The sequence below is a fragment of the Astyanax mexicanus genome, chromosome 11 (genome assembly GCF_023375975.1).
Source record: "Astyanax mexicanus isolate ESR-SI-001 chromosome 11, AstMex3_surface, whole genome shotgun sequence".
NCBI lineage: Eukaryota > Metazoa > Chordata > Actinopteri > Characiformes > Acestrorhamphidae > Astyanax > Astyanax mexicanus.
This window is the reverse complement of record NC_064418.1, coordinates 51025172-51048874: the sequence shown is the minus strand read 5'-3', so window position 1 is coordinate 51048874 and position 23703 is coordinate 51025172. Positions and strand designations below refer to the sequence as shown.

The 23703-nt window shown below is 36.4% G+C and overlaps 1 protein-coding gene across 4 annotated transcripts in view; it reads right to left on the bottom strand.

Moving 5' to 3' along the window:
* Positions 1 to 6330: 6330 nt before the first annotated feature.
* The window catches only part of ccdc141 (coiled-coil domain containing 141), a 54529-nt gene continuing 37156 nt past the window's right edge, over positions 6331 to 23703 (bottom strand). For 2 of the 4 annotated variants that reach the window (XM_049484656.1, XM_022664372.2), the window contains exons 18-25: positions 16365 to 16505; positions 15435 to 15632; positions 13749 to 13932; positions 12339 to 12451; positions 12000 to 12062; positions 10964 to 11341; positions 9886 to 10622; positions 7470 to 7876 (exon numbers count right to left, since the gene is read on the bottom strand). In XM_049484656.1, coding sequence (XP_049340613.1) covers positions 7603 to 7876; positions 9886 to 10622; positions 10964 to 11341; positions 12000 to 12062; positions 12339 to 12451; positions 13749 to 13932; positions 15435 to 15632; positions 16365 to 16505 — 2088 coding nt within the window. In that variant the 3' untranslated portion in view covers positions 7470 to 7602. Of the gene's footprint in view, positions 6773 to 7469; positions 7877 to 9885; positions 10623 to 10963; positions 11342 to 11999; positions 12063 to 12338; positions 12452 to 13748; positions 13933 to 15434; positions 15633 to 16364; positions 16506 to 23703 lie in introns of those variants that run through there. The other 2 variants (XM_049484658.1, XM_049484659.1) reach the window with 2 other exon arrangements.

Sequence of the window (23703 nt, the reverse complement as noted above, 5' to 3'; positions counted from 1 at the left end):
ACTTACTTCTCTTAACGCTACCCAGGCCTGAGTAACACAGGATGTTCACCACACCAACCCCTCCTCCACAACACCGTCACACACCTCCTCAGATAAAGACCAGCTCCTTCCTAAATACAGAGAGAGAAAGCTCAAATATCTCCAAACAAATGTCTCAGAACATGCCTAAAAAAGACAGGAGAGAGTGTTTTTAACAAACATGTAAGAAGTGATGATTAGATTAACTTTGCAGTAAAGATTTATACTGGAATACTTCAACTTAAATACGTTTTTTTTTTTTTAATCTATTTAAGGGCTCTTATAATAGAGATGGGCAGTTAATTGAATTAATCTGATGAATCAAATTACAGTTGTAATGATTTCATTTTCATTTTACACTTTCCCTCAACTGAAATAGATAGATAGATAGATAGATAGATAGATAGATAGATAGATAGATAGATAGATAGATAGATAGATAGATAGATAGATAGATAGATAGATAGATAGATAGATAGATTTTTGGGATAGACTTTGGGAGGTTCCCTCAGGGAAATTGAAATTCCAGCAGCATTATTACAGTAAAACAATTAACATACACAAGGAAAATTGGAAATAAATAAATAAAAAAGCTTGTTTAATATAAAAGCTGAATGTGAGGTTGAAGAGGAGTACTTACTATTGGAAAAAAATATATAATAATAATAATAATAATAATAATAATAATAATAATAATAATAATTGCTCATAATTTGTTTGTAACTATTTCGCCCAGCCTTATTTTCAAGTTATAAACTTGTAGTTTTAACTTTAACAAGTATATAAACTTCAAGTTGTAAATGTGTATATTGGCATTGGCTGATTTATACGTTATATATATATTAGATATCTGCATTGGTCCACAATTCCAACATCGCAAAAAAAAAAAAAACATACAAGAATTTTCTAGACACTTTAAAAACAAAATATATTGTCCTAATGTTAAGGTAAGATTTTTACATGATATAACTTCAAAAAGAAAACTGGTTATTTCATTACAAACAGAGACATTAATCTTGTTTAAGTGAACAGAATGGAGAAAATGTTAAATACAGCTTTTAGTTATTGGATATGAATTTTTAAATGTGCTACTAGTATATTTTATCAAAATGGTTGTGATGAATTATGTATCATAAGAATCTGGAGATATTTTTCAAAAGATTTTTAGTCAAATAGCTTCATACAGTGCCATCTCACACAGACCTATATAACAACGTGTTTTAAATAATTTCTAGTTAAGTATTTTAAAAACAATTTATGTAGTTTAATGAAAAACGTAATAATTACCAAAATAATCTCTCTTTTTTTCTTACTTACTCTCTTCTCTCCTTCCCTCTTTCTAAAAGCTCCCTATTTATAACAGATAAATAAGGCAGAAGTTGGTAGATTAACCTTAAAAAATAGCTACTATAACAAATTACAACTTTCTGCTCCACCTTAAGTGCAGGCAACTGCTGCACTATTTAAGGTGGAATGGAAAAATTGGAACAGCTGTCAAAGCTGTCAAATACGATAGCTAGCTAAGCTAGATAGCTAGCTAACTAACTAACGCTAACTAGCTAACTACCTGTGGTACATTTAGCCTTTTTTACAATTTGAAATTAAATTTAGACGAGAAATAATATTTAGTTTAGTAGCGAATGGAGAGGAGTGTTAGTTAGCGAGGTTAGCTAACCAGCTGGTTAGTTATCTTAGCTTAGCTACCTAATCAGTGAAACAGCTAATGCTAACATGGCTAATTACTTAGCGAGTAACATAGGTAGCTAAGCTACATAGTTACCTAAAACGAATTTTAATAGTCAATACATAAAATAAAAGCAGCTTTTCCTGAAACCTACAACATTACATCCACTGATTCATCAAAATAAAAGAAATGAGCTTACCTTCTGCAGGTTAATTCTGAGGATATTCTGAGGTCATTTTGAGGTAATTCTTCAGGTTATTTCTGAGGTAGTTCCGTAGAAAATCTGCAGGATTATTCTGAGGTAATTCTGAGGTAATTCTAAAATTCTAAAATAAAAAAAGGTAAGAAATTGTGAGGTAAATCAGCGGGTTAATACTGAGGAAATTCTGCAGGTTAATGCTGAAGCTTAATTCTGAGTTAATTCTAATGTAATTTTTGTAGGTTCATTCAGAGGTAATTATTCAGGTTAATTCTAAAGTAATTCTGCAGTAATTCTGTTGTATTTTTTTTTTTTAGGTTAATTCCTTAGGTTATTTCTGAGGTAATTCTGAGGAAAACCTGCCGGTTAATTTTGAGGATATTCTGAGGTAATTTTGAGATAATTCTTCAGGTTATTTCTGAGGTAATTATGAGAAAAATCTTTAGGTTAATTCTGAGGTAATGCTCAAAGTTAATTTTGAGGTAATTCAGTGGGCTAATTCTAAGGTAATTCTAAGGTTCTGCAGAAATTGTGAGGTAACTCAGCAGGTCAATACTGAGGAAATTCTGCAAGTTAATGCTGAAGCTTAATTCTGAGGTAATTCTGATGTATTTTTTTTAGGCTAATTCTGAGTTAATTCTTCAGGTTAGTTCTGAAGTAATTCTGCAGTAATTCTGTTGTAAGTGTTTTAGGGTAATTATTTAGGTTAATTATTTAGGTTAATTATTTAGGTTAATTCACTCCCATCAGTGTGTAGTCATTCCCACAGGCCACCTTAGGTAAACTTGTACATCGTATATTATGATATTATGATATTTAAATTTAATAAAGGGAAGACTAATTATTTTATTCACCTGACCATAACATTCAAAGTAGCAAAATTAACTATTAATGGAAATTGTAAGTTTAACTAACTTTTTAAAATAAAAATGTAAGTAAAATTACTTTTAAAAAAAAATAAGGCCACTTTTCCAAGCTTCCAGTGCAGTATTCCAAAAGCATGTTCACACAGGTCCTGTATATTCCCCTCCTTACTGCATGAAGCTGTGTTATTTATCCTGTCACTCAGATGATTTAACATGAGCTCCAGCAGTTCCTGAAGAGTAACTGGACACCAGCACTTCTCCCAGTTTCAGTATCCGTCCTGCACGCTCGCCATCGGTTGGAGCTCCAGCTGATGAGGTGGCGTGGGGCTGGTATGGCAGGTCCAGAGTATTGGTTTCACCTGCTACACGATTAGACACGTTTCTGACCGGCTGCACACTGACCTCAGCAGCACACACATCACATCCTTATTAACTATTAACCTTTATATTGTTAATAACTATAATTAACTATTATTAACTATATATATTGCATTGGCCAATCAAACACGTATTAGAACCCAACCCCCACCAACACACACACACACACTACCATTTGCTTTTACAGTGAGCACCTACCCCCCCAGTCACCACATCTCACACACTGTAAAGAACAATAAACACCCCCGACACTCTGTGCTACTAATGTGCTGTAAAAGACTCATAGTTACCTGTTAATTTGTGAATATGTGGAAGCAATTACACAGACCATAATACGGCAGTAGTTTTCATTCATTTTAAAATATAGTACATTGCATTAAGACTAAGTCTATTTTTTGTCCATTTAAAAAAATTATTTTCACAATTGTACTGTTAAATGTTGTATTTCATTTTGTATACTGGTATACCTTGTGATATCTTCAGTACTAGTCAAAATTTTGGACACACCTTCTCATTGATTTTTATATATTTTTATTTTCTTTCCTACATAGTAAATGAATAGTGAAGTGATCCAGATTATAAAGGAACACATAATGAATCATGTAGTAACTTTAAAGTGTTAAACAAACCAAAATACTCTGTGAAGTATTAAGATGCTCTTATCTTGTGGTTTCTGAGGCTGGTAACTCTGATGAACTTACCCTGTACAACAGAGGAAACTCTTGCTCTTCCTTTCTATGTGCGGTACTGATAAGTGCCAGTTTCATCATTACTATGTTTTTGATGTTTTTTGCAGTGACTGCACTTGTGGATACTTTCAATTATCTTGAAATTCTTCTTTTCAGATTGACTGACCTTTATTTCTTGATGTATTTTTTTTTTACTTAGTAGTTCTCAGTAGTTCTTGCCATAATATGGATTTTACATTTATGTTGGTTGTGGTCAGAGGAATCACTATCTGTGGTCTGTTTTTAAAGCTAAAAGAAAAAGAAAGGGTTTATTTATTTATTTTTACATAGCATTTGTCTTATATCTCTGAAAGTGACCCAAACTGAGAACTCATGTTTTGGCCACCCAGACACTTACACCAAAAGCTCACACCTCTATACCCCCATCTACATCTCCACATACACCTCCTTACAGAAGAAAGCAAGAATCACTTTTTCCACCCCCACCCAACAGCACTATGTAACATTAAAGCTCACACAGGTATTTAAATCAGCATTTTGTATTTTTAAAATAAAATGTTTTAACTTTAAATACCTAATGATGTAGTTCATGAATTTAAACTTCAACAATGACATTTTTATGTTTTACCTTTGTGAGGTGTTGAAATGTGATGCTAAAAAAAACATAAAAAAAGGTTTCAATAGATTTAAATAAATCCAAAGTCATAAATTAATTCATTTGATTCAAAATATGAATTTAGAAATATGAATTTAGGTTAGAGGAGAACATCCGGAACCATAGATTAGAATTTATGTATTTGAAAGGTTTTTTTTTTATGTATTTTTTTAACAGACAGTTTCACCACCCTACAAAGAAATAAACAAAGAAATTACAGTACCAGTCAAAAGTAAATTCTGTGGTTTTCATTAATTCAAAACTTAAACAATTTAAAGAACTTCAAGAATGTATCCTCAAGCACTACTAAACTAAGTAGAGAAAAAATGAAGAAATTAAGGTCAGTCATTCAAAAAAAAGAAGAATTTCAAGAAGTTTAAAATTAATGCATTGAAGTTTAAATGCATTGAAGAGCAGTCACCGCAAAGACCATCGAAAATGTTATGATGATGAAACTGGCACTCATCAGGAATGTCCAAGGAAAGTAAGAGTGAGAGTTCCCTCTGTTGTACAGGATAAGATCATCAGAGTTACCAGCCTCATAAACCACAAGCACAAGAAAAGAGTACTTTGGTTTGTTTAACACTTTTAAGTTACTACATGATTCCTTCTGTGTCCCTTAAAAGTCTGATAGATCACTCCACTATTTATTTACAATTTTGAATTTTAAAGTGCATTTAGAGTTTATTAAAAGTCAGGTAGATTTAATTTAAATATATTAAGCACAGATTTAAACACTTATGTCAACTTTTAGGCTCCATCCACCATCAATTCACCATCAAACACTGACCACAACAAACTTCACTCTACTCCAAAGATGATTCTGCATGATTCATTTATTAAAACCACAATAAAAACAAACTTTTCTCATTCCTTATCTAATCTACATTATCATTCCCCATCATCTCCATTATCATCTCTATTATCTCCAGTGTCTGGGTAAAGTCAGGCTGGCTGAGACTGGGAGTCTGGGTAAGGTCAGTCCCTGGCTTATTGGACCGCCTCTTCCAGGGGGCGGGGTTTCTTCTGGGATTGATAAATCATGCTGTATCCACCCCAGCATGGAGGGAGGGGTCATGCTGTGAGGAATCAGATTAGATAAGCCGGACAGTATAAACACTTACCTCAGATAAAATTAGTAAATTACACTGAAACATTTATAAACAACAAGTTATAACTGAAATTATATCACAGTTAGTTTTGACTCAGCAATGTGATTGGCTGAGAGGTGTTCTATGAGTGCCGTTATCAGCCGGTAATGCACTGTAACCGAAGCTCTGTACAGTAGATCTTTATAGAATTGATCATGTTTTGATCAAAATTTCACCAGCGCCTGTTTTTTTTTATGTATTTCTGAATGTACAGACTTCAAATCAATTTACACAAGAGTTTACTTTTCAGTAAGATTAGATTAGCTAGATTAGATTGTATATAATTTATTTATTATATCATTTATCAGGGTAAGAGTTTGAGTAATTTGGGCCAATATGGCCAATATTCCTACCTAATGAAAGTGCACAATTTAGAACACTGGATATTTACTACCAGCTGCTTATAATGAAAGAATAAAGCATGAAAATATGGAAATATGAAGGAAAGCCTATTCTTTTTTTTTTTACAATAGATTTCTTAAAACACTTTAATTCAGCATGAGGTCAGTGCTATTCTGTTTTTAGAAACAAAAGGGTTTCCTGTTTTTTTATAATATATGAATCATATTGGAACGTGTATGCATTATTGAGTAATTAAGCTGCATAAACAATGCATGATTTTTGACACAATTTGCGTTACTTGGGTTCTATGGGTTAAAAAAATCAAGAAATTCTCATAAACCAGTGAGATATAAATAATCCACTTTATTACAGTCATATTATCAGATTCATGTTTATATATTTATATCAGTGGCAAACAATAGAAAACCATATTTTTTTTTAATTGAGAACTCAGTTTTGCACAGAACTCTACCTGCAGTCCTGCTTACGATTCTGACAATCCCAAATTAGTAAAATGTAAAATGTAAAAACTGTAAAAAAAAAAAAAAAAAACAGTGTTTCTTATTTTTATTTTTTTTACTTCTGATCAGAGAAGTATGAGCTAAAGTCTTAGAGGAACATACAGATTCTGACTTTTCCAGGGACGTCCATTCATTTTTCTTCAACTAGACAATGCTAAACCACACTCTGCACACGTTACAACAGTATGTCTGTGGAAGAAGAGGTTTAATTGTTGTTGCTGCTGTTGTTTTCACGTTTCTCACTCATAGGCTTCTTCTCACACCTTTCTCTGTCAATAAAAACAGAAGAGATTAGGGATATTCTGAAACGTTTAGTATAAAACAATGAATTTTTGGAAGCACCCTACCCTGTGAAAACTAAAAAAAACTGCAGCTCTGTAAAAAATGAAGAGATCACTTTAGTTTCTGAATCAGTTTCTCTGATTTTGCTATTTATAGGTTTATATTTGAGTAAAATGAACATTGTTGTTTTATTCTATAAACTACAGACAACATTTCTCCCAAATTACAAATAAAAATATTCTCATTTAGAGCATTTATTTACAGAAAATGAGAAATGTCTGAAATAACAAAAAAGATGCAGAGCTTTCAGACCTCAAATAATGCAAAGAAAACAAGTTCATATTTATAAAGTTTAAATAGTTCAGAAATAATCAATATTTGGTGGAATAACCCTGGTTTTTAATCACAGTTTTCATGCATCTTGTCATCATGTTCTCTCTCCTCCACCAGTCTTACACACTGCTTTTGGATAACTTTATGCAGTTAAACTTGGTTTGATGGCTTTGATCATCCATCTTCCTTTTGATTATATTCCAGAGTTTTTTTTTTTTTTTTTTTTTTTGGTAAAATAAAAGAAATACATCATTTTTAAGTGCTCTCTTATTTTTTTTTCCAGAGCTGTATTTATATTTCAAATATAAATACTATAAACACGAATAACTTGCAGAAACTCTTTAGGGCAAGTGTTTGTAAGTACAGGAAGTGATTTATTAAAACAACTTCGGGTCAGTTCAGTGCACAGAAGGCTGTAATCAGGAATCAGGTGATTTAGAGGAGGGCAGAATCGGGGCCTGTGATTGGTTAAAGGGTCCGTGTGTTATAAAACCAGCAGGTAGAGGAGCCACAGCAGGATGCACAGGGTGCCGAAGCAGGTCTGCCAGTCCAGTTTGAGGGTATCGAGGTCTTGGCAGGCGGTACCTCCGACGTGGAGGGCGGAGCTGGAGGAGGCGGAGCCGGCCTGGTTAGAGGCGGAGACTGTGTACCGACCCGAGTCCCTCTCGGCAGAACTCTGAATGAACAACACATGCTTCCCTTCTTTACAGGACAGTGACACGCGCTCATCACCGGTCACTGTCCGTCCGTTCTTCAACCTGAGGCACAGAGCGAATCATCACATCACACAATCACAGCACAGCATCACAGGGGGGTTAGAAACGTGAGGAAACGTGAGGAAATGTTAGATCTGGGAATGTGGGATTATATAATAATAATTTTAAACTTTTAATATCTAACCATATCTTCAGACAGCCTGTACCTGTTTTACCTGTTCTACTGTGTTTAACTGCACTACATCCATTAAACACACCCACAATAAAAAAATACTCTACTTTTATACTTTTTACTTTATTATTTTTACTGTATTTTTTGTCTGTATCATATTATTTTATAATATTATCCTTTTTTGTAACTTCTGTGTACTGTGTTTACCTGCTGCTACTGGATGTCCAGAATTTGCTTCTGGGATGTTATTTATTCTTAAATTTTATTTTGTATTTTAGTTCTTCTCTTAGTTCTATATTTCCTTTTTATATGTTTTCTTATTTATTTTTTAAGAGTTTTGTACTTTGTGCTTTTTAACTTGTTTTGATTTTCAAAATAAGTTAATGCTTTTTTTAATATTATTTTTATTATTTTTTTCAATTAATTTATGTATTTATATTTTTTATTGTATTATGTAAAAAGTACATAATACAATGTAATGTTATTTTATTCACTATTTTGCTCCTTGCATTTTTAAATTTACTCTATTACTGTGCACTGGAGCTCTAGCCTAACAGATATTTAGTTTTATTGTACTGTACAACCGTGCGTTAGTATAATATATATTAATAAGTGAGAGTCTTAATCAGGGTTATGAATAAAATACAGTATTAGTGAGGTTATCTTTCACTGTATCAACAACACTCATGCAATTCAACAATTAAACTACTGAATATGACTGTATCTTCTCCTGCTTTACGTCCTTCTGAAGCTTGGCTATTTTATGCGTCTCATGATTGTAATTCAAGGTATGATAAACAAAACAAATCACTCAGAACTAAACTAACCAGATATGTAGTTTCTAAATATCATTTTCAAGAAAAGTAAGAAAAATATTGCAGATAAAATCACAGACTTATCAACAGACACAATAATCTACAGTATAATGTCTGAATGTTTGGGGTTCTACAGGTTCTAGAGGTCAGCATTTGAGTTTGTCCTCGGGCCAGATATTTTCCAATCCATTATGTGGCCACAAAAAAATAAATAAATTCTGTTTTGTAATATGAAGTGTAATGGAATGGAGCGCTACAGACTAGTAGCTCTCCAGCCCAGTGGGTTGTTGAACCCAATTGCAGAACAGTTGATCTCAAAGCAGGTAAACATAAGTATAATAAGTACAAATAAGTATAATATCTGAATAAATGAAGGTTCTACAGGTTCTACAGGTTGTAGAGGTTCTACAGGTTGTAGATGTTCTACAGGTTCTAGAAGTTCTTCAGCTTGTAAAGATTCTTCAGGTTCTAGAAGTTCTACAGGTTGTAGAGGTTCTACAGGTTGTAGATGTTTTACAGGTTCTAGAGCTTCTACAGATTCAGGAAGTTCTAGAAGTTTTACAGGTTCTACATGTTCTAGAACTTCTACAGGTTCTAGAAGTTCTATAGGTTCTACAGGTTGTAGAGGTTCTACAGGTTCTAGAAGTTCTACAGGTTGTAGAGGTTCTACAGGTTCTAGAAGTTCTACAGGTTGTAGAGGTTCTACAGGTTCTAGAAGTTCTACAGGTTGTAGATGTTCTACAGGTTCTAGAATTCTACAGGTTCTAGAAGTTCTACAGGTTGTAGAGGTTCTACAGGTTCTAGAAGTTCTACAGGTTGTAGATGTTCTACAGGTTCTAGAATTCTACAGGTTTTAGAGGTTCTACAGGTTCTAGAAGTTCTACAGGTTCCAGAAGTTCTACAGGTTGTAGAGGTTTTAAAGATTCTAGAGCTTCTACAGATTCAGAAAGTTCTAGAAGTTTTACGGGTTCTACATGTTCTAGAGGTTCTACAGATTCTGGAATTTCTAGAAGTTCTACAGGTTGTAGAGGTTCTACAGGTTGAGCTTGCTATGGGCTACCCACCAGGTTACAGCCGGTTCAGGATATCCAGTGACTTCCACCTCCAGGGTCACCGGAGAGCCCTCCGTTACAGTGGCCTTAGACAAGTGTTTGGAGAAGATCGGGGCGTGTGGCGGCGGCGCCGGATTCGCCGAGGCCCTGGCTCCGCCCACTCGCCTGATCTCCGGCTCTGAGGTTAGGGGGGGTTTGGGGGGGGCATGCATGTTACTGGCCCGAGCATGGCCGGGTCGAGCCGGGGCGGGGTCATGCACACACTCCTGCGTCTCGGTTCGGCTCTCGTGCACGGAGTAGACGGCGGCGTGTTGCCGCTCGCTCGGGGTCCCGGGCTGAGGCTTCCCGCTCCTCAGGATGCTGGAGATGGTGCTGGACACGATGGTGGGCGTGGGGACGGTCAGCGGACTGTGGACGAAGGACGAGGACTCGGCCCTGAAGCGGCAGGTCGGCCCCGTCGTGGGGGACGGGTAACACTCCGCCTGGCTGGGCGCCCCCTGGTGGCCGCACTGGTTGGGGTGGGTGCTGTGGGAGCTCAGGCAGTAGCCGTCCAGGTCCACAGTGGACTCAGGGGTCTCGGACAGAGGGGGCAGGGACATGTCGTCCGGGGAAGTGCACTCGTACTCGTCGTTGGAGAAGGACTCCTCGGTCAGGTGGTCGGGATGGACGTCCACGTCCAGGGGGACGCCGGGGTCCAAAACGTTCTGGGAGAAGCTGAGTTCTTCTTCAGCTGGATAAGAAGCTTCATTCTGTGAACAACAAACAAACACAAACAAATAGTTGGTTGCAATTAGTTATTTTTCCTCATTAGGACAGAGAACGTCCAGGTAGCTGCACCGTTAAAATAGCAATCCACCAAAGTCAGAACTCAACTGATCTCCTCTTAAAGGGAATGATGAGTAAGAGAGGCACTGATTGGTTTATTATTTCAAGTTATGCCCAAAATTAACCACACCTATAATTACGAGACATGCATTGGTGTACTTTTCCAGTCGTTACGATAGCAAAGACACTCCGACACGGTTGCACTGTGGGTCAGTTAATGACTCGTCTATAGATAAAGCTCTACAAGATGCTACAGGATACACACCTTGTTGTGTGGAGCTCCGTGAACCAATGGGACGGGAGGGGGCGTGTCCTGAGACGAGCTCTTGGTCTTCTGCAGGGCGTAGATCTTCCTGTCCCGCTCTACAGGTGAGTTGGAGATGCTGAAGGTGTGTGTGTGTGAGAAGCAGGTGTGTGTGTGCTCCTTCCTCTCCACCGTGGAGCTGCTGGTGATGGTTTTAGAGTACGCCTCCTGAGTGTAGCTGTGGGTCTCAGACAGAACCCGGGTCTGGTCCGGTGTATTCTGGCTGAGGGATTTACCGGGCTGAGGCTTCCGGCTGTCGGGTTTGGTGGTGGGCGGTTCCTCCTTGGTGCCGTCAGATCCTCGCATTTCTGGAGTGTGTCCCGTCTCTTTCGCCTCGGGCTGATTAAATCACACAGAATAATCAGGATGTCAAAAATACGAATACGAACTCATTCACCAGGTAGAACTATTAGAAAATATCCGTATAAATATATATATATATTTATTTGCATCAAAATGAGAAATGGCCAAAATAACAAAAAAAAGATGCAGAGCTTTCAGACCTGAAATAATACAAAGAAAACAAGTTCATATTCATAAAGTTTTAAGAGTTCAGAAATAATCAATATTTGGTGGAATAACCCTGGTTGGTTTTTAATCACAGTTTTTTTTCATGCATCTTGGCATCATGTTCTCCTCCACCAGTCTTACACACTGCTTTTGGATAACTTTATGCTGCTTTACTCCTGGTGTAAAAATTCAAGCAGTTCAGTTTGGTGGTTTGATGGCTTGTGATCATCCATCCATTAATTATTAGTTTATATTAGTAAAGATTGGTGTCAGAAGTGGTTCATTTAGTGTTGTGTTTAACCTCTAAAAGAAGTAAACAATTATTTTATTCAGTTTTTTATAAATGTGAGTGTGTTTTATACTATGAGAGTGGTACTACTTATAGTACTATATTAGTATAGTATATTTCTATTTCCTGCATACACACGATCAATCAATTTAATCGATTAGTTAGATATTGTTATATATTTTCAATAGAAATACTTACCGTTTCTATTGTGTCGTATGGCTTGTTTTCATCAGCAGATTGTGGCTTCTTTAAAGACTCCGCCTGTAAAACCACAAATAAACATGTAATTTAAATTGGTTTTTCACTACAAGTAATGCATTTTAATGAAAATACAAACCATTTAAAAATAAACTGAAAGAATTGGCTCATTTTTTCTATTTCTATAAGAATTGGCAAATTGTATCTATATAACAGTTCAATTAATAAAATATATAATTATAAATACAGTACTGGTCATAAGTTTGAGAACACCCCTATAACTGCAGTGCTGTATGATCCAGATAGTCTGTGTGGAGATTTAGGAGATGAGTTACTAACCTGTAGTTTAGCTTCGAGGTCTAAGAGTCCGCTGGAGAGTTCCTTTATAGACTCTACTATTTCAGAGTGTTTGTGGACGGTTTTCTCGGTGTACTTCTTTCCCTCCTCAGCTCCTGCAGAAACATATATATAATTACATAATAAAAATATAATATATATCCTCCTGAAACCTGGACATTTGGGACCTACGACCTAAGAAGTATAAAAACTAATCATTGTCTTTGTACACAAAGTCATTTTTGCAACAAAAAAAACAATGTCCTCATATGGGGACAGTAGTTTATTTTAACATTTAAAAATGATCCTTGCCATTTGGGATCAGAGGGACACAATTAGTGCCAAAAAAGGAAGAAAATAAACTAGTTTTAAACATAGAATTGGAGGAGGATTTTTACCTGGCCCTATTCTGTCTGGAACGGCTGTAAAAACCTTTGACTGGGATTCCTGCCTTTTGTTTTCAAACAATTGGGTGTAATGTTGTCATGTTGTGACCACTAGATGGTACAGGCATATAGAATTATAGAAATATATAATTATTTAAATATATAGATTATGTAACTATGGAGGCCTGAAGTATTCACAACTCTATATCATCACTGTCCAATGAAAATAACATGTATCTACAAAACAGTAATCATATTAAACTAAAAAATCAACAAAAATGTACATTGTTTTATAATTGGACAATGAGGATATACAGGATGCTATTTTTCCATGGTTCAGATTTAAAACCACTACAAACATTAAGATGAGAGAAGTCTAGTCTAGTCTTGCATTTTCTCCTAAATGTTCAAGGGTTTTAAAATATTACAATGTTTTTAATAATATTAGTTTAATAACTTAATTTTTGGCATCATTTGTTAACACTGTGAGGGAGTTTGCGTTAAAATGAACTCCAGCTGAGAGCTGTATTTTACTCTAGATAACATAGTAGAAATATTATTTTAACTCCAACAATAGTTCAGATTTAACTTCTGAACAGAGTTAAAAGAGTAAAACTCCCAGAAAATAATTACTTTAAAGGAGAACTCTGGTTTAAAATGGACTTTTGTTGTAGTAAAACATGATAAAAATATCAGGGTATCAGGGTAAATTATGCCCCGTATCTCCCAGTCTGAAGGGTGTTTGTTGGACAAACTGTTAAAATGTCTGGATCTCTGAACGCTGTGGGAGAACGGAGGTGTGCTATTCATCAAAGATAAAAACTTTTATCATGTTTTACTACAACAAAAGTACATTTTACACCAGAGTTCTCCTTTTTCCTCTGTCAGAGTGTATTCGATGGTGACACATTACACTTAAAATTAGTTGATTTTAGCTTTCAGAGAGTTTTTTTTTCCAAAAAACAGATTTTGCTGTCTATACTGTATATAACAGTCTGTAAAGTACAGCAGTGTAAATATATCTCACCGTGCAGACGCACTGCCAGCTCTGTAATCTGGCTGATCCTCTCCTCCTGCTGGGGGATCGTGGGCCAGACGAACTTCTCAAACTGTTTATAGAGAGTGCTGATGGCTTCTTTAGTTTTACACTGAGACGAGTATTTCCCCACTCTCACGATGGTGGAGCTCGCCTCGTCACACCAGAACTGATACTGAGGATCAAACAGGAAATATATACAGAAATTCATTCAATTATACATTATATTCATCATATTACAGCTTTTTTAAAGGAGTTCTGACTAGTCTTGCCGTAAAAAGCGCCCTCAGCTGCCGGAGCCCCGAGAGAGCACACACAATCTGTCTTGCTCTCTCTGAGTGGGTACATTAGATGACGCTCTTTACCCTCCTAGGGTAATGTGGATCAGCACAAGGCTGCGTCTGTGAGCTGATGTATCAGAACCACCAGAGTCACTGCGCTTTCCTCCGAGCGTTAGCGCTGCTGTGATGCTACTCGGCCAAAAGTTCAAAAAGAGGCGGAGTCTGACTTCACATGTGTCGGTGGAGGCGTGTGCTGGTCTTCTTAACCCTCCTGGTGTTAAGACATCACTAGTGATAGAGTGGGTTTGGTAATTGGCCGTGTAAATTGGGGAAAAAATGGGATAAAAATTTGAAATAAAAAAGAAACACCCTGATTTACCACAATGCATGTTTTAAATGTGCTTTTTCCATACTCTGTGCAATTACACATTTTCTCCAAAAACTTACAGACTTACTATTTTAGTGATCTATAGACAAGCCGTTAATCGTGTACAGTGCAGATTGATTTAGTGTCAGTGTGTCTTTGCTATCGTAATGACGTGAAAAGTACACATTGTGTAGCTCGAAAAGCAAAGCAAAAGCCATTTATTAATTCTCTTAATTAATCATGGATGTGGTTAATTTTGAGCGCAACATGAAATAATAAACCAATTAGATGAGCAAGAGTGTCTCTTGCTCATCATTCTCTTTAAGAGTAGATCAGGTGAGCTCTGACTTTGGTGGATTGCTATTGTAACGGTGCAGCTACCTGGACGTGTTCAACAAACTCTTCTCAGCAGAGGAAACTGAGCTGCTGGTTGACGCTGTGAAGGAGCTCCAGCAGCTCATTTACGGGAACAGCAATGTTATTTTATTTACTATTCTGTTTATTGTTGATGTAAAAGTTGGGTTTGTGCTGCTGTGTGTTCATGTGTGTGTAATAAGTGGGGGTGTACGCTCGGCTCGGCACGGCGCCTGTGTTACCGAGATAGCGATGAACGTCTGACTGTTGGCGTCTGTCTAGGTTGTATTCAGTCAGTGGCGCTCCTGTGTTTTCTGTTACCAAGATAAACAAGATAAAACTCCAGAAATGTACCTGAACACACCTCATTTCCAGAACACCACGCCCATCAGTGTAGATATATTCAGAAGCACTGCTGATATTTAAGCGACGCAGACTGTTGGCAGGGTGTAAGATAGCAATAAGCATCACGGCGTGCCTTATGCACTGTATTTAAGATCACTTAAAGGGCCAATGGTCACTTTAAATACATTATTATAAGTGTTATGAAGCCCTTATGTAGGTAGGTACCCTTCAAATAGAGCGTTCCCCATTAAATCAGATCCCTTTTTCAGCAGATGTATTTTTAAAGTGTTTGATATTCATTACAAGCTGCTGATGGCTGCTTCTCCTCACCTCCTCCATGGCTTGCTGCAGCTTCATGCTGAGCTCCAGGTTCTGCCGGTACTCCTCCACCGTCCTCTCAAAGTCCCCCAGCTGTCTCTGCAGCTCATTCATGCCGTCCTCCAGCTCGCGGGGGCTGCTGTCCATCAAATGCTTCTCACCACTGCTGGATAACTTCAGAGTGAAGGCCTGCAGCTTCTTCTTCAACACCTGCCCAACAAAACAACAGCAAACAGCCGGTTTAAGCAATCAGAAACTGGAAAAACAGAGAAAATACAGAGAATTAACTACAGATTCTGAGTTATTAAATACCCAAGTTCTCCTGTTACCCACCACAGACCAGCTGCCCATGGGTTAGGTTATAACACTGGCCTTGAACTACTTGTCCTCCCCCTCTTCTGTGATTGACTCTCTCTCTCTCTCTCTCTCTCTCTCTCTCTCTCTCTCTCTCTCTATATATATATATATATATATATATATTCTCTGTTTTTTTAAGTAATTTTATGTTCTTTATTTAGTTGAGTAGTTGTTGCTTCTCATAACCTGGATTCGAACATTACTCAAATATTCACTATTCACTGTATACCTGTAACTCTACCTCTTCACTACTTTACTTTAACTGATGCTCTCAAACACTTTATTAAGAGACAAGAAATTCAAGTAATTAACTCTTGATGAGTTCAGCACAGCTGTTAACTGAAAGCCTGAATTCCAGGAGACTCTACCTCATAAAACTGACTGAGAAAATAAAGCCAAGATTTAAGCAAGATGAGCTACTTTGAAGAATGTAAAATATAAAACGTACTCTGGTTTATTTAACACTGATGAAGAAGCCGCATGACATACTGTAATCTATCTCTCAGACTCCGGCTGCTGATGGAAAAACAGCGTGTCTTGATTTCTGTAAAACTGCTTTGAGACGAAATCATTTGATATTTTTACCTGTAGTTTCTCGGCGTATATCTCGATCTGCTGCATCTGATTTTTCACTGCTTTCAGGTTCCTCAGCTTCTCGTTTTTCTTCATGTAGTTGAATTTCAAGTTGTTGAACTTTTTCTTCAGGTCTTTAAAGGATTCTTTCAGCTGAAAAACAGAATAAGAGAAGAATTAAAACCAGAGGTGTCAGAAATACAGAAGCCTTATACTTAACCCATTTATACCTGCCTCAAAACTGAATCAGATAAATCCAGTGAGAAGCTCATTCATGTTTTTATAAATGGTGGGCACGAGTGTAATAATATGATTAGTGCGTTTGTGAGAGTGTGTGTGTTTGTGAGAGTGTGTGTGTGTGAGAGTTTGTGTTAGTATGTGTGTGCTAGTGTAAAACAGGCCGGGTGGTGGGGAAGGACGGTGGAGGGCTGGGTTCTGTCATCTAATCATATATGTATATATATACAGTATATATACATATATGATATATGATCAGTGTGTCTTAGCGTGTGTGTGTTAGTGTGTTGGGTGTTGGGGAAGGCCGGGGGTGGGCTGGGTTCAGTGGGGGGGTTTATTATAGATGGTTTAGAGAGGGCTGGGGGGGATTTATAGCGCAGTGCTGCTGGATGGTGAAGGGTCTGTAAATGACCGGCGGCTCGAGTGTCGTCCAAGAACAGCTGCAGCCCAGTATAGACCAACCAGCATTACTGATCCCAACTAACCTACAGGGACTGTCCCCTTACTGAGAACGGGGGGGGGGGGGGGGGGGGTGTCTGAACTACAGTGAGGAGGGGGGGAACGAGTGAGTAAGCAAGAGAGAGAGAGAGAGAAAGAGAGAGAGAGAGATAAAAGATAGAAAAACAAAGAGTAAGAGAGAAACTAAAAGAAAGCATAATGGAGAGGGAAAGTAATAGAGAGAGAGAGAGAGAGAGTAATTGCAAGAGTAATAGAGAGAGAGTATAATAGAAAGAGTATGATAGAGAGAGTAATAGATAAAGTAATAGAGAGAGTGTAGTAAAGAGAGTGTAATAGAGAGAAAAATTGAGAGTGTAGAAGAGAGAGTGAGAGCGAGTTAAATAGCAAGAGAAAGTAATAGAGAGTGTAATAATGAGAGTAATAGAGAGAGCGAGTGAGAGTATAATAGAGAGAGGAATAGAGAGTAATAGAGAGAAAGAAAATGATAGAGAGAGATTATAATAGTGAGAGTGAAAGAGAGAGTATAAGAGAGCATAATAGTGAGAGAGCATTAAAAAGTGTATTAGAGAGAGAGAAAGTAAGAGAGAGCATTAGAAAGTGTATTAGAGAGAAAAAGTAAGAAAGAGTGTAAGAAAGAGTGTAATAGAGAGTATTAGAGAGAATGAGAGAGAGAAAGTAAGAGAGAGAGTGTAATAGAGAGAGAAATTAAGAAAGAGAGTAAAAGAGAGAGAGTAATAGCGAGATTAAGTAATAGAGTAATAGAGGAAGTGTAATAGAGAGTAATAGAGAGAGTTTGATAGACAGTAATAGAGAGAATGAGAGAGAGAAAGTAAGAGAGAGAGTGTAATAGAGAGAGAAATTAAGAAAGACAGTAAAAGAGAGAGTGTACTAGAGAGAGAGAGAGTAATAGTGAGAGTAAAAGAGAGAAAGTGTAAGAGAGTGTAATAGTGAGCATTAGAAAGTGTATTAGAGAAAGTATGAGAGAGTGTAATAGAGAAAGAGTGCGAGAGACTGATAGTGAGAGTGTAAACAGTAACACACACCTGTTGCTCTGAGACCCACAGTGAGCAGGTGTGAGGTGAAGTGTGATAAAGTGAGTCAGTGTGAAACAAACTGAGAGATAAATTGGTGATATACTGTGTGCTTTAAACGTAATTCTGTCTGATATATTTATTGCTATATTACTGTAAACAGCATTCACACCTGCCTTGGATTTGAAACCAAATTATCAGGTGAGAAAAATAATATAACCCACGGTCCGGACCCTGACCATTAAACAATAGAAGAAGTACTAGTAAGTATACTTACTAGTATTGCTTAAAATGCACCTTATAATCCAGTGCACCTTATATTCTGTAAAATACAGTATGTATATGTTTTATTTTATTTAATACTTGATAATAAATGTTTAGTGTCGCCATGTTTCCATTCTAATTCAGTAGGTCTTGCTGCTGGGGGCACCTAAGTAAACAAAACTGTAATTCTTAAAAAATATCTTCTTTTAAAGTCAAACAAGTGTTGGATGTTAATGTACACAGATTTATCTCTTGAAAACTGCTTATTTGGTTTATTTTAGCTCTTAGTGCTAATAAATGCTGCCCAACAGCGCTACACTAAGAAACCATGAGTGTTCCAGTATCCCAGGGCGCTATCAGCTAGCGGTTCATCCCACGTAGCTTGTTTTAACACGGTAGACACACAGACTACAGTGCGATATACTCACCACTGATCTGAGAAAGATCTAGCACTGTGGTTAGCGGCTAATGCTTATACTGCTCCAGCCTTGGTGCTGGAGAAACTTCATTAAAAACTCCTGTATAACTCTGTACTTCAGTGGAGTGTCTTTACTGCTCCTTAATACCTGACTGATTGTAAGATGCACTGACCATTTTTGGAAAAAAAGACAAATTTTTGGAAAGTTTGTGAACCCTTTAATATGTTCTATATTTCTATATTTTAAAACAGCAAATGTTCAGTATACATTATTTTTGGAAGAGTTATTTTGGTTGGCAGATATTCTGTGCATCCCTAAGAGCGAGAAAGCGAGTAGAAGAGAGAGCGAGAGCACGAGAGAGAAAGAGAGAGAGAGTGAGAGTGAGATATAGAGAGAGAGATAGAGAGAGAGTGAGAGAGAGAAAGAGAGAGAGAGAGGGAGTGAGAGAGAGACTGAGTGGAATGGTGAGAGCTCCTGACTCCTGATGAGCAGCAACAACTGGTGGATCTGAGATGCCAGCCTGTTTACTCATGCATATTTATTACTGTGAGTGTGTGTGTGTGAGTATGAGTGTGTGTTAGGGTGTGTGTGAGTATGAGTGTGTGTTAGGGTGTGTGTGAGTATGAGTGTGTGTTAGGGTGTGTATATATGAGTGTATAAGTGTATGTGTATAATAAAATACACTAAATTGTTATTTTTGGATTTTGCAATAAACTATACACAACTTACACTGAACTAATATGAGGATACAGACCATATAATACACATGCTAACTGCTAACACAGTATCAAAACTTACTCTGGCCACTTTATTAGAAATCCCTACTCTCACTACTAAGTAAAAACTGCTTTATAACAGCCAATATTTAATCTTGTATTGTATATCCAAAGAAACTTTCCACAAACCAGTGCCAACCCATTTCCCTCACTCTATATATCTGCTCTACATCTGGCACAAAAAAGGCACTGCACATCATTGTAAAAAAAAACATCATCTTAACTGAAAAGCATGGTGGAGGAAGCACCATAAATCAGTTTACATTACATCAATAAAGAAAAGATGAATCCTCAAGTGCATGAACATATTCTACAGGATAATATGGGAGTGTCTTTACATCAGCTGAAACTCTGTAGAAGTTGGGTCATGCAACAGGACAATGACCTGAAGCACCAGAGCAAGTTCACAACAGAATGGCTAAAAAAAACTAAAAAAAACCCTAAAAACTCAATGACCAAGTCTAAGCCCTGATCTCAGATTCTATAGAGCAAATTTGAGTGTTGAATGGATGTGTTAAAAATTAAATCTACAAGATCATACATATCTTATATATATATACCTAGAAAATCATGCAGAAAATAATGAAATTCCAAAACTTTCACATACTTCTTCTTGCTACTAAATATAGATGTATGTTTTTTTAATATCTAAAAAAACTGATTTTGATAACTTTAGTAGAAAAGTTGTTGTGGAAAAGTTACTTTAGAAGATGTGTATGATCATAAAGATAAAAGTGAGCGTGCACAGTGATGAGTTCTATATGTAAACTCTCTATACTCTCTATGTACACTCTATTTACAGTAATGCAGTAATGCAGTAATGCAGCAGGAGGTATATGTAAATGTCAGTACAGGGGTTATGTGACCCTGGTGAATCTGGTACCATTGCAGATCTGCCCCCTGCTGGTCAGACTGTGTGTGTGTGTGTGTGTGTGTGTGTGTGTGTGTGTCTCATTAGCAGTGCTAATGCTCTGTGTGTTTAGACGATCTCTTATAATACGATTATAATTCTATTTATAAATCTGAATTTAATGCAGCTCTAATCAGAGATATCATCAGATTTAAACAGCTGAAGGATCATCCTGTGATGTTCTGGGATCTTCTGATGATACACTAAACCCTGGGATGTGGATCTCAGTCCCACAGGACCACTGATGAGCAGCAGAGCCAGTGCTGAACAGCTGATTCTGCTGTTGCTGTTGACATGAGAGAGGGCAACTTCGAGATTTTGTTCCTCAAAACTGTAAAAGTTACAGCATTATTATCTGGAGTGAGGGGTACTGGTGATACTGGTACCAGTATCTCCAAAACTGAAGATTAAGTAGTTAATAAAAAGTAAGTTTTCTCAAACAATTAAATTTTTTCTTGTCAAATGTCAAATGTCATTAAAAACATGTAGACAGTAAGGAGCAGCGTTATTTCTGAGGTAGGTTGAGGAGTCTGATAACACTAGGGAAGAACCTGTTCTATAACCTGGTGATTTTGCATTTCTATACACTTTACACATAGAGAAGTATATAATATACACATTTTTCTCTGACTTTTTGTGTTATGTTTATTTATTCTTCACTGCACTATTTGTTCCCAAGTGGCCAATATATGTATATATATTATTCTGTGGAATATATTTTAATAACCTATTCAAGGATGTGCAATAACCAACCTCTACCTCACTTGTCTTGTCTATTATCTATTGTCTGTTATTAATAGTATTATTACTATGTGTAATTACTGTGTGTGTATAATGCCGTTGGATTGCTGCTCAGTTTCTTTATACCCTGTGCATCGTATCTTATCTCATTTCATATTTGACTTTATATTGTGTTTATTTGTCTTTTTTGGATAAGCTTAAAATTTTACTAAGTAATGTTCTGAATCTAAAATACATTTTAACATAACAAAAGTATTTCAGATTTTTAAATTCAGATCCATATAAAATAATCTGATCCATATATATAATATATCTGAATATAAATACAGTATATTTGAATTTTGAATTTATGCGACTGCAAAAAATCATGCAAGTTTTTAAGTCTTATAATCTTTAATTGTTATTTTATTTATGTATTTTTTTAATTAAACTAAGTTTAGTTTAATTACAATTAAATATACAAAATGCAAATGCAAATAAACAAACCAAACATTAAATAACGTCCTTAAAAGTTGTTGTAATGTGTAGATATCTCAATACTTTTGTCTATATTGTCTATATAGTGTGTTTTATACATGATGAGGTTTAAATAAAGCTGAATATAGTTTTTTAGAACTGAGAGGACAGTGATCTGTTTCAGTAGATCTATTCCTCCATCACTACATCAATCTGTCAGACGATTAGAGAGGAAAATCAGAGTATCTGAAAATATTACTGTAAACTTTTCACAGAACCATTACTGAGACTCCCACAGACATCCCCACTAGAGGGAGACAGATACTGATATACAGCTCTGAAAAAAATAAAGAGAGCACTTCAGTTTCTGAATCAGTTTCTCTGATTTTGCTATTTATAGGTTTATGTTTGAGTAAAATGAACATTGTTGTTTTATTCTATAAACTACAGACAACATTTCTCCCAAATTACAAATAAAAATATTCTCATTTAGAGCATTTATTTACAGAAAATGAGAAATGACTGAAATAACAAAAAGATGCAGAACTTTCAGACCTCAAATAATGCAAAGAAAACAAGTTCATATTCATAAAGTTTTAAGAGTTCAGAAATAATCAATATTTGGTGGAATAACCCTGATTGTTTTTAATCACAGTTTTTTTTTCATGCATCTTGGCATCATGTTCTTCTCCTCCACCAGTCTTACACACTGCTTTTGGATAACTTTATGCTGCTTTACTCCTGGTGTAAAAAATCAAGCAGTTCAGTTTGGTGGTTTGATGGTTTGTGATCATCCATCTTCCTCTTGATTATATTCCAGAGGTTTTAATTTGGTTGAAAATTGAAAAAGCTTTGCAGAGCTCTTACCAGACGACCATATTTACTATATTTACTGTTCCTATGTTTCCCATTGCTGATTATAAGAGGGTAAGAGGGAAGAAGTGCATTGTGGGTCAGTAGTTTTGAGTTAGAGAGTACACCAGTTCCACAGGCTGATTACAGAGCAGCCCACGCTGCTGCAGGCCGGCTATTGTCTCCTCCCCCCCCAATCCCCCCCCGGGGTTATTTATACAGGAGCTCAGCATCGTTAAGTTTAGTCTCCAGACTGGGAGGACTGGTATCTGTGGGATTTTGCCATTTGTCTGCTGCCACTCTGGAGAGCAGAGATTCCAGTGTTATCAGTCACTTACCCAAAAATAACCAGCCAACAACCCGGCCTGGGATTACACTAAAGATTTACCACAGCTGCCTTTCCTTTACTCACAGTCTGCCTTAAATTCTACTGCAGCACATGTTCACAACCAGAGCTTCTATTACATGAATATATATATATATATATATATATATATAATCAATATAATCTGGAATATAATCAAGAGGAAGATGGATGATCACAAACCATCAAACCACCAAACTGAACTGCTTGAATTTTTGCACCAGGAGTAAAGCAGCATAAAGTTATCCAAAAGCAGTGTGTAAGACTGGTGGAGGAGAACATGATGCCAAGATGCATGAAGAAAACTGTGATTAAAAACCAGGATTATTCCACCAAATATTGATTATTTCTGAACTCTTAAAACTTTATGAATATGAACTTGTTTTCTTTGCATTATTTGAGGTCTGAAAGTTCTGCATCTTTTTTTGTTATTTCAGTCATTTCTCATTTTCTGTAAATAAATGCTCTAAATGAGAATATTTTTATTTGGAATTTGGGAGAAATGTTGTCTGTAGTTTATAGAATAAAACAACAATGTTCATTTTACTCAAACATAAACCTATAAATAGCTAAATCAGAGAAGCTGAAACTGTCAAAGTGTAAAGTTTGGTAGAGGGGGGATCATTATGATTTTATAATGTGTGGGGTTGTTCTTCAGGAGTTGGGCTCGGACCCTTAGTTCCAGTGAAGGGAACTCTTAACGTTTCAACAGACCAAGAGATTTTGGGCAATTTCATGCTTCCAACAGATAAATTCAGATATTAAATATAGTAAAAAAGTGCTATATAAACAGATTTGATTTGATTCATTTTGATAAAGCCCTGTGCTCCAGCACCACAGGT